The 17,363-nt window shown below is 33.0% G+C and overlaps 1 protein-coding gene across 1 annotated transcript; it reads right to left on the reverse strand.

The window, feature by feature from the left end:
- Positions 1-3,597: 3,597 nt before the first annotated feature.
- Positions 3,598-16,532, reverse strand: LOC124365964 (cytochrome P450 6j1-like). The gene is made up of 9 exons (XM_046822117.1): positions 16,383-16,532; positions 14,381-14,597; positions 14,066-14,254; positions 12,220-12,352; positions 9,505-9,701; positions 9,212-9,345; positions 7,558-7,764; positions 5,798-5,901; positions 3,598-3,771 (listed from the first exon to the last, which is right to left on the reverse strand). Exons 2-9 carry the CDS (start codon positions 14,569-14,571, stop codon positions 3,613-3,615), a joined length of 1,314 nt encoding a protein of 437 aa, XP_046678073.1. The 5' UTR covers positions 14,572-14,597; positions 16,383-16,532; the 3' UTR covers positions 3,598-3,612.
- Between the last annotated feature and the right edge of the window lie 831 nt (positions 16,533-17,363).

The raw sequence follows: 17,363 nt of genomic DNA on the forward strand, positions 1-17,363 counted from the left end.
ATATATTTTCCAAAATAAGACGCTTGTAAAAAAACCTTTAAATACTTTTTTGAATATAAAAATCCTTTTTCAACAATTAACGTTTATTTTGTTGAGCAAAAAATATAGCAGGACACTGTAAGTATAGTTATTTTTTACTATTACTATGTATTCTTCCTGTTACGTTGGAAAACTTTTGATGAAAAAACAACTTAGCTACGATCAATTTAAATTATTCACGCTCCCAGCCACTCCTGCTAATTGGAAAACTTTATTTCATCTAATTCAAAACATTCAAGAAAGAACGAAATTTCCCCCACCCCCCCCCCCCCCCACCCCCCCCCCCCCCCACCCCCCCCCCCCCCCACCCCCCCCCCCCCCCACCCCCCCCCCCCCCCACCCCCCCCCCCCCCATTTTTAAATAAGCCCACAAAACCATGCTATTCTGAAGACCAGTATTTGGCTTGCAGGAAGGGTAAAGTCGACAATAGGACGCCAGTTGGTACGTCCTAGTCGATATGGTTGTAGAGGGGCTAGAACGTCGGGATCCCACATTAAGTGTGTTCCTAGACTTATCGAAAGCATTTCGACTGCGTTGACCATGTTTACAATGCTTGACAAACTTGAAACTCATGGCATTCGAGGCGTGCCTCTCCAGTGGCTCAGGTCATTTTTTAAGCCACAGAAACCCTAAATTGTCCAGATCGGAAACAAATTAATCTGAACCAATTCACCTGAGCTATGGTGTCCCACAGGGCTCAATTCTCAGTCCAATTCTCTTCCTGATCTATGTCAATGACGTAGGTTCATCACTTCTGCACGGAAAACTTGTGCAGTATGCTGATGAACACGACTCTCTGTTTCACTAGCAAATCAAAATTGATTCTGGAACAGCAGAGCTTTGTTGAGATCAACAACTGCGTCGAACATTTCAACAGCCTCAATCTTAAGACAAATTCTGCAAAATCTAATTTTCTAAATTTTGCTTTGCGATCAGTAGATACAGGCATGACGAGCCAGCTATTATGTTGGCTGACACAATGCTGGAAGAAGTCTACTGCTCGAAATTCCTGGGAATATACCTAGATCGAGGGTTGACTTGGAATAATCACATCGATCACGTTTGCTCCAAATTGGCCTCAGGCACTTATGTTTTGAGGTCTCTAGCCAAATACTGGGGCCCTATTCAGGTTCTAATGATGGCGTATTATGGCTTGATTTACCCCCATCTCACTTACGGGTTGGTGTTGTGGGGAGCTTGTGCAAACAATCAATTTATGAGAGTGTTCAAGCTGCAAAAACAAGCGATCCGCATTATCGCTCTGTTGAAATTTAGAGAGTCGTGCAAGGAAGCCTTCAAAAATTTACAACTGTTGACGCTGCCCAGTCTCTACATCTTGGAATCAACTATGTTTTGTATGTCCTAAATGTACCATGACGAATGGCCGAGACATGCATGCGTATGAGACTAGAGGCAGAGATAACTACCGAACTGGTAGACACAGAACGGTGGTTTTATGAACGCTTGCCTTCACAGGCAGGTGTTCATTTCGTCAACAAATTACCAAATTCAATCAAAACCGCTCCAACGCCCAAGGTGTTAAAAACTCGTTTGAAACGCTTTTTAGTGTCACAAGCATTTTATAATGTAGACGAGTTTTTAGCATATGATTGGGAAACCACCAATTAAAAAAACTGACTGAATCCGTCGCTGGAAGTGGGAATCATTGGCGAATGAATGGATGTATGTAAATTAAGTAAATTGTATGTCTGAATGTAGATCAATTGTGGGGTGTATGACACAATTCTAGCAAGTAAAAAGTTGACTTTTGCCATGCATTATAGAATGTTCCGGTAATAAAAATCTGATTTGATTTGATTTGATATCAGCCATGCCTAGAAGAATTAAATTTTTTATTTTAAAATTCCCAATGTCCTAGAGGGATACAATGTGACACACACGTTCCTCATCACTTAAATAAAGAATAATTTTCATGAAGATAAACACATACAGAGGTTAAAATAGGGTAGTAACCCTTAGAAAAACTATATGCTCGTTTTTCTAACTACTGATGTCCTAGAGAGATGTAATGAAAAAAAAAACATGACGCATGACATAAATAGATAATGTAAATAAATTTCCTTAATATCAAACATCTACAGGGGTTGAAGTGGGGTTGCAACCCCTAGGAGAACTAATTTTGTATTTTAACTGCTCGATGTCCAACAAAGATGAAATTTGATGCACACTTGTACTATGATCTCAACAGACAAATACAAGATTTGTCATGAAGATCCACCCATAGGAATTTAAATGGGTTCCAAAGTAGGTTATAATGGTCGAAAGTAATCGCTTTATGACTAAAATATACTTTTCAGACCAAAAATATATATTTTGTTGATCGGAGCAACAATGAAGACGTTTCTAGGCACAGGACATTACTTAGACCGGGAGAAGATAACAAAGGCTGGAAGTAGACACACTGACTTAAAGTATGCCTCTCAAACTGAGATGTATATATACTTTTTGATCGCGGAAGCAAGGAAAGGTCTACTACGGCAGGTGTGTAATACAATTGATCCAGATTAAAAATGCTTCTTTATACGCTAAATCTGATATAAGGGCCAGTTAATATTTTGTTTCGCTTTTGATCCTCTTAGCAATGAACACTGAAATAACACGTAGCATAAATATTTCTACTTTTGAATCCAAATTATTATAGAGCTATCCCATACACCATAATAGATTGCTACGAACTAAGTATTCCTCCACTATGACTTAAATATTCCAAGTAACGCTGAAATTGTCGAAGCTATTCATTCAAGTATTATGGAATTTTGTAGAAAAATTTGTGTATTGCATTGGTATTCATAAAAATTGTTTCACTTTCCGACTTCAGGTCCTCAAATATTGCTCTTTACTTAAATTTAAGTTATTCTGAATTCTACCGGGAGATTGGAATATCCAGTGATAATCACTCACTTTAAGGAGTATTTATTAAGCTATTATAAAGGATATCCCTATGAAATATCTGCTATTCAATACGAAAATAGGTGCAAAGCCGCGGTTGACTTCTATATTGACTATAGATATCTTAACATTTTAATTTTTCACATACATCAACCACGATTACAAGTAGATATAATATTGTCACATTGATTACGTAATTAGGCTACTAACAGCCTAGGAGTACAGAAAAGTAACCTATTAGTAATTTAAGTTATGTCAAGTACATCTAAACAACCGTCTACTGCTAGTTCAACTTAAAAATTAAAAAGTATAGTGCATAAAATCACAAATTTGTAAAGTTATAAAGTTTCAAAAATTTGTATTTTAAATTAACCACTAACTACTACCTGATAAAAATACCAATTTTGTTTTAAAATAAAAACGTGTACGATACGAGTGTGGTTGTAGTTCTTACTTATAAAATAAAAAAATAAAGTAAATAATAAATATAGCATGTCTTTGTCTGTGAAATTGGGAAACGTAGACAGTGATTAATCGTTCTTAAATTATTTACCAGTTATGAATTCATTAATATAATAAAATTTTATATTTAATACATATTTATACAACGAGTTATCTAGGTACGAACAACAAGAGCGTTCTATAAACAGACATTCAAGTAACTATTTACCAATACACAAGCGGGGGCCGCCTCCAAAAGACAGATAGGTCATGGGGTGCCTATTCTTGACATTTTCTGGCAGAAATCTGTCAGGATCGAACTTGTCAGGATCGGGGTAAATGTCAGGGTCTCTCTGGATTCCATACACTGGTATTATCACCTGAAACAAAGTAATCAAAAATCTTACTGGATTCATAGGATCTAGCACTACCATTCTTTAAGTCGCATACAGACAGAATTCTATTGTCCTTTTTATGAAACAAACTATTGTTATCCTATCTTTATGAAAAAACAAAAATTGTGCAAAACCATATGGAAGTCATAAGTTATCGTTACAGTAATAAATCCTTTATATGATCCCTGCGCCGTACTTTTAAGACTATTAACCTATGGTTATTATTTTTCCTAGAAAAATTTCCATTTATCTAAAAATCCTGGCCCTTATACTCATATTTGGTTATGTTTTCTCTGATTTTAAATCCAGTTTTATATCCCCTCAGCATATACGAGTAGATCACGAAAAATATGTATTACAGTACTATGCCCAATATGTATACAAATGGCTACTTTGCAACAAAATCCATCTTTTAAATTCAGTACTGTACACTGAATATAACCTTCAAGCAGCCTCGCTACTGATACAATACTTCAAGAAACAAAATATAAAACTGTTTATATATATTTTTTATTGACTATTTTCCTCTCCCCCTTCCGTAAATTTAAAACAAATAAGACTTCTGTAACGTATTTTAAGTAAATAAAAGCTGAAACTTTATATCTTTGATATCGAAATTATTGATTTTATTATTTTTCAGGTGGTTTGTTGTTTTCAAGACTTTTAGTTAAACATAAATCATCAATATCGGTTGAAGGAATAAAGTATATACATTTTTATTGATTAATAGGGAAACATTTAGTGAAAAGTATTTAAATTTTCTATTCAATAACTTTGCTTCTAATAAAAAATTTGCACGTTTCTGAAAACATTTTGTTGCAAGCTCCTCTTTATTAGTATTTATGTGCCTGTTATTTATACGAGCTAGTAGAAGGTAACCGCTGTTCGTAACGGAATAATAGAGCACAAACTATGTGTTTCGATGCTGCGTAAATTTCTGTAATTTCTTTGTTAGCACCTAAGAAGTAAGACCAACTTTGTGTAAAAGTTACAGGAATATAATTTTTGTGATTTTTAATATTTTATTGAAATTATAGTATATTTACGTGTTTAGACTGCAAAATTTAAAGCAAAAATGTCTTACTGAGCAGCAAGTAAGAGGAACTTGAGTACAAGATTTCTTCTAAGTGCGTTTTGTGGCTTTAAAAATCTCAGGATGAGTTAGGCAGTAGATTTTGTTTTTTATATATAAAAAGATTATTGACATGTTTGTATCCCTCTTGTTTTATAACGTTGTTTAAATTTCTCCTTAGTCTCATAAGATCCCAAAAAGAATCTACAATATTTGAAAATAACAATATTTACATGTTATTTTTCATAATTTGTTTGGTTTTTAACACTCATTTAGTTCATAATTATAAGACGATTAAGGTATATAATCGGTTTTCAGTAGGAACATATTAAAAAAATGTATTGGTAAAAATTTAATATTACAGGCATAAGTGACAGCGTTATGCCACACCTAATGTTTATGCATTCCTTTTATGCATCCAATATTCCTAGTGATTTCGATGTTGATTACATTTACATAATCAATGGTCCCACGAAATTCTGATTTTATTAGGACACTACTCTTGCAAACATTAAATCGCAAAAATTTTCTGATAAATTTTTACTAAACATTTTTACGTCGCTAATTTTCTGGTATATTAAAACAGTTTACCGAAGTTTTACGTGAAATTTAAAAAGTATTTTGGGACTATTATGGTGTTAGACACATTAATAAAAAACTGCTAATTATATATATATATATATATTCTAAAATTGTGTATATCAAGACACTAAATAAATTACTTCTTAACGTTTTACATTGTATACTTTATCTAATCTTATATACTGTAAGTTATTAAGGGTAATCTGTTTTAAATAACCTACATAATTGTATACGACTTCCTTAACGTAATAGTAATCGAAATATTGAAACCATCTTTTTGGAATAATGATGGGCTATTCGATGAAAAAGCTCACTATAGGTACAATATTGAGTATATTAATGATAAAATGGACTTACTTCTTGCCCTTTGCGGACTGGAAATGATCGACCACCGGCTTTTAGTACGCAGTCCTTGGTGCATTCTTTGCTCATAATGAAAAGTCCGTACTTGCGCAAAGTTTCTAAGAACAAAAAAATGTAATAAATTAATTATTGGTAATTAATATAATAAAAAAATCCTATTGTTTACACCTTTAGCGAGATAACTTTTACCATGCATGTGAAGTTCTTACGCTTTGAAGATACTGAAATGTTTCTTCATCGAAAGCCAGTTGATTTTTAGTTATTTTAATTAAGTACCAATAAATGTCCCTCTTTGGCACACTTGGAATTAATTTTATCATTTGAAAATATAACATTGTATTATTTTATGAAGCTTCCATTCAAGTCACATCACCGATCCTTCCACTGGCCAATGGTTCCCTATCAAAACTCTAGAAAGTTCAAGGTCATGCATGCAAACCTTGAGACAATTTTGCCTTACTGAAAACAAGCTGTGTGCACATCCACACATCACACTTTCACGCAAGTTAAAAAAGTTTCAACACAGTTTTTCAAAAGTTATAAATGGTAAGGGTGTGATTCCAGTGCATCAAATTATCTGGTCTCTTTCTCAAAAACAGGGACTACCTAAAGCAGATATCTCCTGCGGAATGTACATACCTAAAAGTTTTCCTCTAAGAGTGAACGTTACGAGGTCTATAAAAAGTTTAACCGCACAAGAAAGCTTTGTAAATCCACTGAAACAACTTCAGGAAATATTTAGGTCATATACGAAGGAAATCATCTCAGCGCAGCCTCCATTGCAAAATCTGTTCTTGTTCCAGATAACGGTGGTACACCCAAGAAGGCTTCCGGTTAAGAATCCGTGAAGTATCTTGCAGGATTCTTTGTTGTTAAAAACCTTGTGATCCAAACCACTAGACCAAGTTTCTTCAAGCTTTTGAAACAATTCTGCGTATGTGTTTAAAGGAAATTAACTTGGAAACAATGGAAATACCAAGATCCTGTACAATACGTTTCTTCACAATCTTACAGCCTCAAATCTTATAAAAAAAATAAAGGAACAACCACAATAATGCTGAGGTTCAGGGTCTTGTGATTTATTTCAGCCTTTCCTACAGAAGAGTTAATGATTGAAAAAATAAATCGTCTGCAACTCCCACAAGGAGTAGAAAAACTTTAACATAATAAACGTCAAGTTGGATGTTGCAATTCAAGATAGATTGCCATTGATTTGTAAAACAGTGAACCCGAACTGGAGCCTTGTGGCACTCCTGAACTGGTAATAAAACTCTCAAATTGCGCTTCATCAAAGAGTACTTTTTGTGTTGTTTCCATAATTTAGCATTTCTTGTACATAGCCTGAGTAATAAAATATTTAGTTTAGTTTATATGTACTATGACTAAGTTGAGATGTACCTATTTTCTTTTGGAAATACAGTGGACATTGAAAATTATGTAAGGACAAAATTTGTTTAAATTAATTATAGACCTTAACGTAAGTATCGTGATAGAATTTTGCAAAACTATGAATGCTAACGGACTTTTACGTATAAGCTCTATTCCCATACTTAGTGTTTGAATTAGTTGTAAATAAAAAAGTATCATGTTCAAAAATTCACATGAGCTCTATGTATATTTTTTTCTGACAGAAAATTTTTGTGTGTAATAGTGCAAAATATGTGAAAACTCTTTCGTAAATTATGAGGATATGAAGGTCGGAAAATATACAAATTACAATTAGTACGAAGTTTTCAGGAAATACAACTCTGTACCTTGGATAACGCGATCAAGTAGAGATAGTGAAGAAATGGACTCAAAGCTGAAGGACTCCATGGCCAGAACCTCTTCTCTCACAGCCTCCTGGATGTCTGGGTTCACTGTCAACTCATATATAAGAAAGTTGGCTACCACCGATGAGGTTTCAGATCCATCGGTGAAGAACGTTAAGCTATGGGCAATCACATCTTCGATGGTGAATCCTGCAACAAGATATTAAAAAAAATAATTAAGAATAGATTGATTTGGCTGTAAATATTTATTTTGTATTTTTACTACACGTATACTACAACATTTTTGTAACAATTACGAGTCGGTTTCGATGATTATTTTGTTATTATATGTTATAATGGTTGTATTATAAAAATCTTAAACACAAGGAAACATCCTCAACTTCTTATTTTAGCTGATTGTTCTTTTCTTCTTGAGATATAAAATCCTTGAAATAAAACAATGCACATAACACAGCAACGTGACCTTAATAAGATTTTACCGAGAATCATATGTGACTATTACGTATGATCAGTGTTTGTCAAAATTTTTAATAAAATTTACGGTTTTTTTTTTAAAGGTTTGAGTAAAGAAAGTACCATAAAAACATTTTTTGTTTAAAACCACAATATAAATCGATCATTTATAATAACCCATCTAATTATTTTCCCTCTCTAATTGAGATGGAGAGTGGTTTTAGTAAAACAATGCCATATTAAATAAAAAACATGCTTTGTTGTTGTGGTCCGCGAAAAATTAACCAAATCGAAATCAAGCAATTGAATTGAATTATCTCAAGAAGATACACTATATTTAGGGGCTTAGGGGCTTGCTGCTGGGGGGCCTGTGAGGGTGACAGGCGGTGCTGCTTGTTGTGGTCAAGTGGCCAACCGGTGTGTTAGAGTGATTGAATGTTTCTTGCTTCTTGCTCTTCATTTTGAATTATCTTGTATTCATTTAAATATGTAAGTATTCATTTAAATATATAGATTTTTACTTTAAGATAATTTAATTTTGCATAGGTTAAGTGTTTTTGTTTTTTTTCTATTAAAGAAAAATTTAATAATTTACCAAAACTGCATTAAACTATTGTAAATTTTCTGCATACAATATGGCGTTGAGTGGTAGAGAGGGCTTAAAATAGCCCTAACTCCACCTCTTTAATAAAGGCATTTTTAATTTAATTTAATTTCATATACTCGTATTTAAAATTCGAACTACACGTAGGAAATGAGCCTGCTAGTTTTATTTTAACAAAGGTATACACTTTTAATAACAACACTGTTTAGATTTGATTTGGCACGAACCTGAGTTTAACAAAAGTAGTGTGTAATTATAGAAGTGACTTACTCATATAAAGGGACATAATGAATTAAATTTATAGCGATATTAATCATGTATGTCTCTAACAAGAAACTTAATGTAGAATATATAAAAAGTATGTACAATTTCCTGGAAGAAATACTAATATTAGCTGACACACATGCAATTATGAAAACAAAATATGCAATACAAATTTAGTTCTAATAAGAGCGTGAGGTATAAAAACCGTAATCTATATTATAATATGTAAAACAAGCTTTTCACTAAGTTTTTATTAAATAACTTAGTTTACATTCAACCCTTGAGCTTTTATACAGCATTACGAACTATTCTTACCAGCATTCTCGTTTTTCATGTTTAGAAAATATTGAATAAAATCATCTGGCACTTTATCAGGATTTTTCTTCCTGTACTCTGCCGTTTGCTTGATTGTGTTGGCAAAAAAGTCTAATACATCATTCGGGAACAGTCTGAAATTAAAGCGGTTATTGGTTTTAGCTAAATTAAAATATGAAATCCAAATAATTAGTGAAAGCTATCTATGAATAATAATTAGCTTTAACATTCATGTTATTCAGCCTTAACAATGTTCATATAAATCACACAAGAACATTAACCCTCATATTTACCCTCTTCCAAGCAATTTGTTGACAAAGGGGAGAAAGAATGCCACAAACATTATCACAGGATTGTAAAATGAGCCCGCCCAAAGTTTTTGGCCTTGTTGGTAGAATTCTGCGTTTGGATCGTAGAATACGTTGCCATCTAGACCGAACACACATTTGGCTATGATCTCTGACGTAAACATGCTTATCGCTTTATGAATCTGAAATCATACATGAATTCTTTCACATCATATAATAATGGCATTAATATTTATTTAAGACGTAGATTAATAATCCGTGACAGTGTTAATTTAATTAAGTTTTATTTCTAAAAAATTGATTTATTACAATAAATTCCACTTTATAGTATGAATTGTTTGTCAACCCTTACTAGATAATTCTTGCAGCAAACAAGGGATACATGTGTTGTTATAGTTAGTTTAGACATGTAGCAATATGTATGAAAATAATAAAAAGTATTACAGTTTTATCTTGATCACTAATATATTTTTTGCGGGTTGGTTCGGTAACCAAACTTTTTACGATGAAAAATTCCATTTTGTTACTTTGGAAGAAGAATCCTCATAATGTCTGACTACATTCAGCTATTTCAAAACGGATGGTTCCAATACCGCAAGCCACTTCTCATTATCTGTTCGATTTAATAGTAATTATTACATTACAGTAGACAACAGATTACATTTAATAGTTAATTATTACATTAATTCCTGTCCAAGTGTGATGAAGCATTTTGATTAGGGAGCCGGATGCCGCATGGTCTAAATCGTTGGACTTAATCTGAATCTGAGTTAAAGAACGTACAGTTTTAAATACTGCTGTAGACTCTTTTAGCAATACTTTATTTCTCTTTTCCTTTTTTGGGGGAGATAAAAGCCTCACACAGGCTAAGTGAACAATGAGGACTGGCAGAAGGAGATCAATGTTACCTTTAAAAAAAATTATTTGTTTCATCATCATATATAAGAATCCAAATATCGAGGCTTGAAATCTACGCTCATGTACATATAAGACGATGTACTTAGGCAAGTTTTGATCTTTGAGGTTGACTAGATTGCACCCCGTTATAAGGGGTGTAAATAGCCCCCCTCCAACGAAACAGTTCCAAAATGTTTAGTGATACACCTTACAGCCAGCGCAGGTGTCACGTGTTTTTATGCTCTCGACTTCTGTGCAGTGACGGGTACTAGGTTCATTTTCTCCAGTCTGGACTCCGAGCGGTTCTTGTAAAGGTTAGTTTGTAATTGCCACACGTTGCAGGCATTTAAGCACATTTTTATGTATTGAGTTTATTACACTTGAGGAAGAGGGTAGTTTTAAATCCTAAAACGTTATGTTATACATTTTGTAACATATAATGATGGAAAATGTTCGAAATCCTTTTTGCCCTTTCAAATAATCCATCTTAAATAAAAAAACTTTAAATACAGTTTGTACTCTTCTAACTCTGACACCCTCCCCTGGACGGAGTATTTGGTTGTTTTTATTTTGCTTTATAAATAAAAGTTTATTCAAAATTAGTCAGAAAATATGTTTCAATGTAGCTTAATAATGTTCAAAGCTTTAAAACCGTTTACGTCCTCGAAGGTTAACAAAATTATTTCATTGTTTAATGCGTTGTTGCTAACACTAAATAAATTTATCACCCTTAAAACCAATAAGTAGCCCACAATTTTTTCTCAACAAATTACATAATCTGCATATTTAAAACATGACACTTTCAATTTCGAGCCCAAATTTGTAAATTGGCAAGAAGCAAGAGGAAGAAATATTGATTTTAAATTAAATATAAGATTGTATACATTTTTAAAGTTGTAATTTCAAATTAACCGATGGTCGTCTTGTTAAGTTAAAGTAATAACCAAACGGTCAACAGTCGGTTGAGGATTGTGACCGAGCCTCTGAGAGTGCGGGTTTCTAGAGAGTGAAGTGAAACAGAAAATATTTTGTCTCATTTACATACTTATATTTTATACTTTTTCGTATCATCAGTTAGTCTTACTTGTCAATTAATTAATTAATACTTGCTGTTGTTATTATTATTCATTATTTATTTTGTTAATATTGTTATTTGTCGAAACAACTGATTTACACTTGCTATTGTTGTTTATCATTATTTGTTTTTGTTGAACCTTGTTATTTTAGCACTTTGTATTATACTGCTTGTTGTTTAATATTGTTTAAGTTAAATAGTCTATTGTTGTTGTATGAATGAAAGCCTGCATTATTTTGATGTTATGTATGTTATAGATTTTGTTTTTTGAGTGCTGGGAATTATTTGTAACATTTTTCGCCATTAGCCATTGTTTTTATTCCCTTAGTGTTAATATACACTCAACTCTTATTGCCTTTTACCCACATGATGCTGAAGTGAAGTTATGGTATATATATTTTCATTGTCATCTATAATAAATTGTATTTAGCACGTAATTATTTATGATAGTATAATAAATTATGCACACATTTTTAAATATTCCGTTCAAAAAACTAAATAAAATCTATTAAATCCATGTTTAGTTTAAAAACCAAATTTTTGTGAAAATTATTACAGTGAAGTGTTTATTCTAGGTTTAACCCACTAAAACGGCCGAAATATTTAACCCAAAATGTATCTATGAAGTGTTTTATATTATAAATATAGTAGCGATAACTAAAAAACGTTCTTTCCAAATTAATAAAAACAAGCTGGAAGCTCCTACTGCTAATTACATACATACGCACGTTAATATCCTCATCAAGATGTTTCTCCATGTATTCGTTGAACTCTTTACATACTCTCTGGATTAGAGGAAAAGTGGTCTTTATTCTGGCGTTGCTGAACACCGGGGCCACCAGCTGACGAGAGGTTTTCCAACTGCAAACACCAATGGGTGAAGTTTTGAGATCAGAACATCTCTAAGTTTGTAAGACTGAAGTTAATTTACACTATTCATATTTCGTGGATACTATTAATGCACAAAACATACGCATACATACTATTTTTACAACTACAACTTTTATTTTACAACACATAATGCAAAAAAGCTATCAAAACACCAGGAGCCAAAAAATATATTTGTAATGTCCTAGTAGCTTATTACTAAGATACAACATTTCATTTTATTTTTTAAATCTATTTACAGATTTAAAAATTAAAAATTTTGATAAATGAAATTAGTTAACTTAACACAATACGGCATTGTAACTTAATCCAGTCTAAGGTATTTCAAACGCCATAGTTGAGTTTGCTTTGTTGCCCCGATCGAAAAGAATATATATATTTTAACATATAACTAACATATGATCAGAAGACCAAATACCTGTCAAACGACTTTTGTTTACATTAATCAAATTTGTATAAATGGCAATAGACTTATTTAATTTTTCAATAAACATTGAATCACAAAAAGTACTTGCTCCGCCGGGACTCTAACCCGGATCTCTCACTTGCCTGTATATATTATATAGAGGTAATGGTGGCACATTCACCTGGCAAATGAGATATCCGGGTTCGAGTCCCGCCGTTGTCCCGCTATTGCCATTTATGAAGTAGTTCATTGGGAATCTTGATTACTGTCTGTGAGAAAGATACTCTGGTTCCATTGGTCTTATGAGTATTGGTATTGCTATTGGTAAACCTTGGTATTGGTACCAGAGAAAAACAAATAGAATAAAAAAATTGTAAACAGAGTATATACTGAAAGTTTATAATATAAAATTTATCAACTAATGTCTTGAAATTACTTTGCTGGAATAGTTGGTCTCATGAAAAGCTTGAATATTTTAGCTTAACATGCAATGTTATTTACATAGGAACTAAATTGTAAAGAACTTTTCGTGCCTTCCTACAAAGAATACAGAAAAATAGATGGAAAGAGCATGGATCTCATATTTGTTATCTAAAAGTTGTATTAACTCAATTTCTTGTCTCATATGTACAAATATTTTAAAATTTTAACTAACTTTGCGAATATATAGAGTCTTGAAATTTCGAAAATAACGTAGATTTAGAGATAGTGTGATAATATCCAAATATCATATACAAATTCACAGTATACATATTCAACCCTCACATATACTTATTCAAATAAGAATACTTCTAAGATAGTGACCTTAAAATCTAGGGAACATATTATGCTAAATTATAGTCACTAGCCAATTAAATTTCTATTTATTCACATGGTTTTGCAGACGCAAGGAATGAGACGTACATGAACATTTTACAACACATTTAATAATTGTAAAATCTAGAGTTGCGTTCTTCATTAAAAATGTCATATATGTTAATTAGCCACCACAAGGTTTAGTTATCTGGTTTTAGTTAGTCTATGACGAAAACAGGTTCTGTATTTTTATGTTCATCCTTGAGATAGGTACCTTTAAAATGAGTAAAATCCTATTATGGACAATGTTATGGAAATATCTGTTATAGATATTATGCCACATACGATACAGCGTCCCTGTAAATTAAAAATGAAATCCATGCGGTTTCGTTAATGTATCTATCTTTTAATTGTGGTTATTTCAAGTAATATAAATATTTAAAGCCTGTAAAACACAAAGTAAAACATCATTGTTATCAATATACCTTTGACCTTTTTCCATGAAGAGGTTTTTTTTGACATAGGGGTTCAGTTTTTCGTCTAAATGGAATGAGTTGTCATGGAAACTTGAGAACTCTCTGATAAGCACATCTTTGATCAGGTCCAGGTCTTGTATCATCAAGGCGGGTTTGCGAAAAATATAAACACCGACAGCAGGGTGACTCTTGTTTTGACTGCAACAGTGTAAAATCTATCTTAAATCAAAAGTTAAAAAAATTGTATGTTCAAATACAATTTGATATAATTTTTTTCTACCAGTTCAAAAAGAAGCACACTGAGAAGGAAGTATGTGAACGTACTGGTACATCTCGCACAAAATCCAACCGGCACTTTTCTTGAATAAGGCTGCTTCTTTCAAATGACCAGCTCCTGGCAGGACACCAGGTGGAGTGTAGACTCCCACGGACTCCCAATGATTGTGATGTCGTCTCAGGTACCAGTAGACGATCGTCACCAATCCGACTACTGTGAGCAAAATCCAGTCCCACATTTTGGTTTTGGTAAGATCGTCAAATTCTGAAAATACAAAACTCACTCACTGGTGGAAAGTAAGTAGTTGTGGATCGATACACATGAAAAAGAAGCTTTCTGTACTTGTGATTTTTCAAAAGTAGGTCCTTCTTAGGTATCTGAGGATCACAGCAATATAAGTTTTAGAAATTAACAATTTCAACTGAACTTAAATTATTTTGAACAACTTAAATTTGAAACATCATAATTCTGTGAGGAATAAACACCATAATGGGTGGTAAAATTCAATTTATGATATTGTTGCAACTTTATTTACTATATTCTCAACGTTGAGGAAACATGATTTTGGCATCGTTCAAAGATAAAAAACTCAGTAACACTAAATTTCGAGATGTTCAATCTAATCTCTTCCTCAAGTGAATAACAACCTAACCTATGGGGAAACCTTGGTCACAATGTTTGTGTTTTATCGTAGATGGTTAGTCGGCGATTGCAGACCTATTATAACCTATATTCTGTAGTTTTAATAATTAGTGTTGGGTTTTATTTGTATTAAGTGTATGTTTTAGAGTTAGTGAAGTTGACACACAACATGGTGATCCTGACTCAAGCGTGTCACAACGCTCTGGTTTGATTTGTTTATTTAAATCTAGATTGTAATTATGTGTTAAGTTAGTTATTCACCTGAGGAAGAGATAAGATTGCAGATAAGAAACTTAGTATTATTGATTTTTTTGTATCATTGAACGATGGCAAATGTTCTGAAAGATTCTGTTTCGTTCTCAAACTTTCTATCGTCAAAAACTAACTTCTTATCATTGTATATATTATTTATACAAAATATATCCTCGGTTGGTATAGCCGGGTAACTCTTGATAGAACGGTCCTAGACACTTGAAACTGGGTTGAAGGACACGTAGTGATTTTAGTGGGGTCAAAAGGGAAAAGGGTATTCCATCTCTTTGAAAACTCTTTCGTTACGTTCTGTTCAATCTTTCGATACTCCGTTGTATCGGTTTTATAAAATTATAGGTAGGTGCAATGTAAAAGGGCTTTCTAAAATTTGAGAAATTTACTAAAACCTTCTTTAAAATATCGCTAAGGAAATAAGACATACTTTAAAAGTATCTTATTACATACTGAATTTGAAAAGTTATTAAAGATTACCATCAGTCTAACAAAGATTTCTAAAAAAACTCGAACATATATACAGATTTTTCATTAAAAAATTGCAAAGTATAATTACTTTGTACAAATGTGGACATTTATTTATATATAGTTTAATATTTACAAATTATTTTAGTGAAACCTATTAAACACATGAAATGTTATAGTTGAAATTGAATGTTTTAAAACATTGTTTAAAATCTTTCCAAACCCTTTGGTTTGTGTAGGGAACTAACATTACTGTTAGATAATAAATTTCATGCAATAACATGCAATAATAGTTAAATTAAATTAGTTATAAGCAATAAAAACGAGTGGTCGTGAAAATAAAATAGGTTTCTATATTTTATTTTATGGTGGCAAAATAGAATTGGGGGCATGGTTTGATGGTGTAACTTTATGGTTGTACACATGTGTTTTTGTAGTAGTGTGTTGAATATATTATTAAGCCAATTACTTGTGGAGTATGAAGTTATTTGTTTATTGATTTTGACACATAACAATATAATCTAACGGACAGGATAGAAAAGTAACTAATTATAATATCAACACGAACCGAATCGTTCTTACGTTATACTACTAAGGTTTGTTTATTGTGTCTTTGCTTTATCTCTTCAGCTATAATGGTACAAAGTTGAAATATATGAAGCACAAGGTACTCACCAGCTAAGCTGTCACAGCAGGTCTGACCAGCAGGATGGCGACCAAATTGATTTTAATACTCCTCCGTCCTTGATAACCGTTTGCGTGTTGACTTCAGCGATGACAAGCAAAATCTGCCTCCTGCTCACTACACGTTACAAATCACTGCTTCCTTATAAAATAGAAGTCCAACGCAATATGCATAATACATGTATTTGTACGAGTAATTTCCTTCATCATAACTCATATTATGTTTATCATTGTAATATTACGAGTATATTACACTAGTGGAAATCATTGAGGGTTTCTAAGGTGCGATCACATTTTACGTGGTTTGCTCCTACACTGTAAAAATCTCTCACGCTGGGACAATGTGACTTCTTCGACTACAGAGCCTCTAATTAAATTTGATGTAGTTTGCTCCTACATTGTAAAATCTCTCACACTGGGACAATGTGGCTCCTTCGAGTACAGAGCCTCTTATCACATTTTACGTGGTTTGCTCCTACACTGTAAAATCTCTCACACTGGGACAATGTGGCCCCTTCGAGCACAGAGCCTCTAATTAAATTTGATGTAGTTTTCTCCTACACTGTAAAATCTCTCACACTGGGACAATGTGGCTCCTTCGAGTACAGAGCCTCTTATCACATTTTACGTGGTTTCCTCCTACACTGTAAAATCTCTCACACTGGGACAATGTGGCTCCTTCGAGTACAGAGCCTCTTATCACATTTTACGTGGTTTCCTCCTACACTGTAAAATCTCTCACACTGGGACAATGTGGCTCCTTCGAGTACAGAGCCTCTTATCACATTTTACGTGGTTTCCTCCTACACTGTAAAATCTCTCACACTGGGACAATGTGGCCCCTTCGAGCACAGAGCCTCTTATTACATTTTACGTGGTTTGCTCCTACACTGTAAAATCTCTCACACTGGGACAATGTGACTTCTTCGACTACAGAGCCTCTAATTAAATTTGATGTAGTTTCCTCCTACA

This window comes from Homalodisca vitripennis, chromosome 7 (assembly GCF_021130785.1).
Source record: "Homalodisca vitripennis isolate AUS2020 chromosome 7, UT_GWSS_2.1, whole genome shotgun sequence".
Lineage (NCBI taxonomy): Eukaryota > Metazoa > Arthropoda > Insecta > Hemiptera > Cicadellidae > Homalodisca > Homalodisca vitripennis.

What these genes read in the sequence shown, in the direction of transcription:
- LOC124365964 (XM_046822117.1), bottom strand. Translation starts at nt 14,571, where the DNA reads ATGTGGGACTGGATTTTGCTCACAGTAGTCGGATTGGTGACGATCGTC. An exon ending in ATTTTGTGCGAGATGTACCA is followed by an intron (nt 14,255 to 14,380) that starts GTACGTTCACAT and finishes ACACTGTTGCAG; the next exon opens with TCAAAACAAGAGTCACCCTG. An exon ending in TTCATGGAAAAAGGTCAAAG is followed by an intron (nt 12,353 to 14,065) that starts GTATATTGATAA and finishes TGGTGTTTGCAG; the next exon opens with TTGGAAAACCTCTCGTCAGC.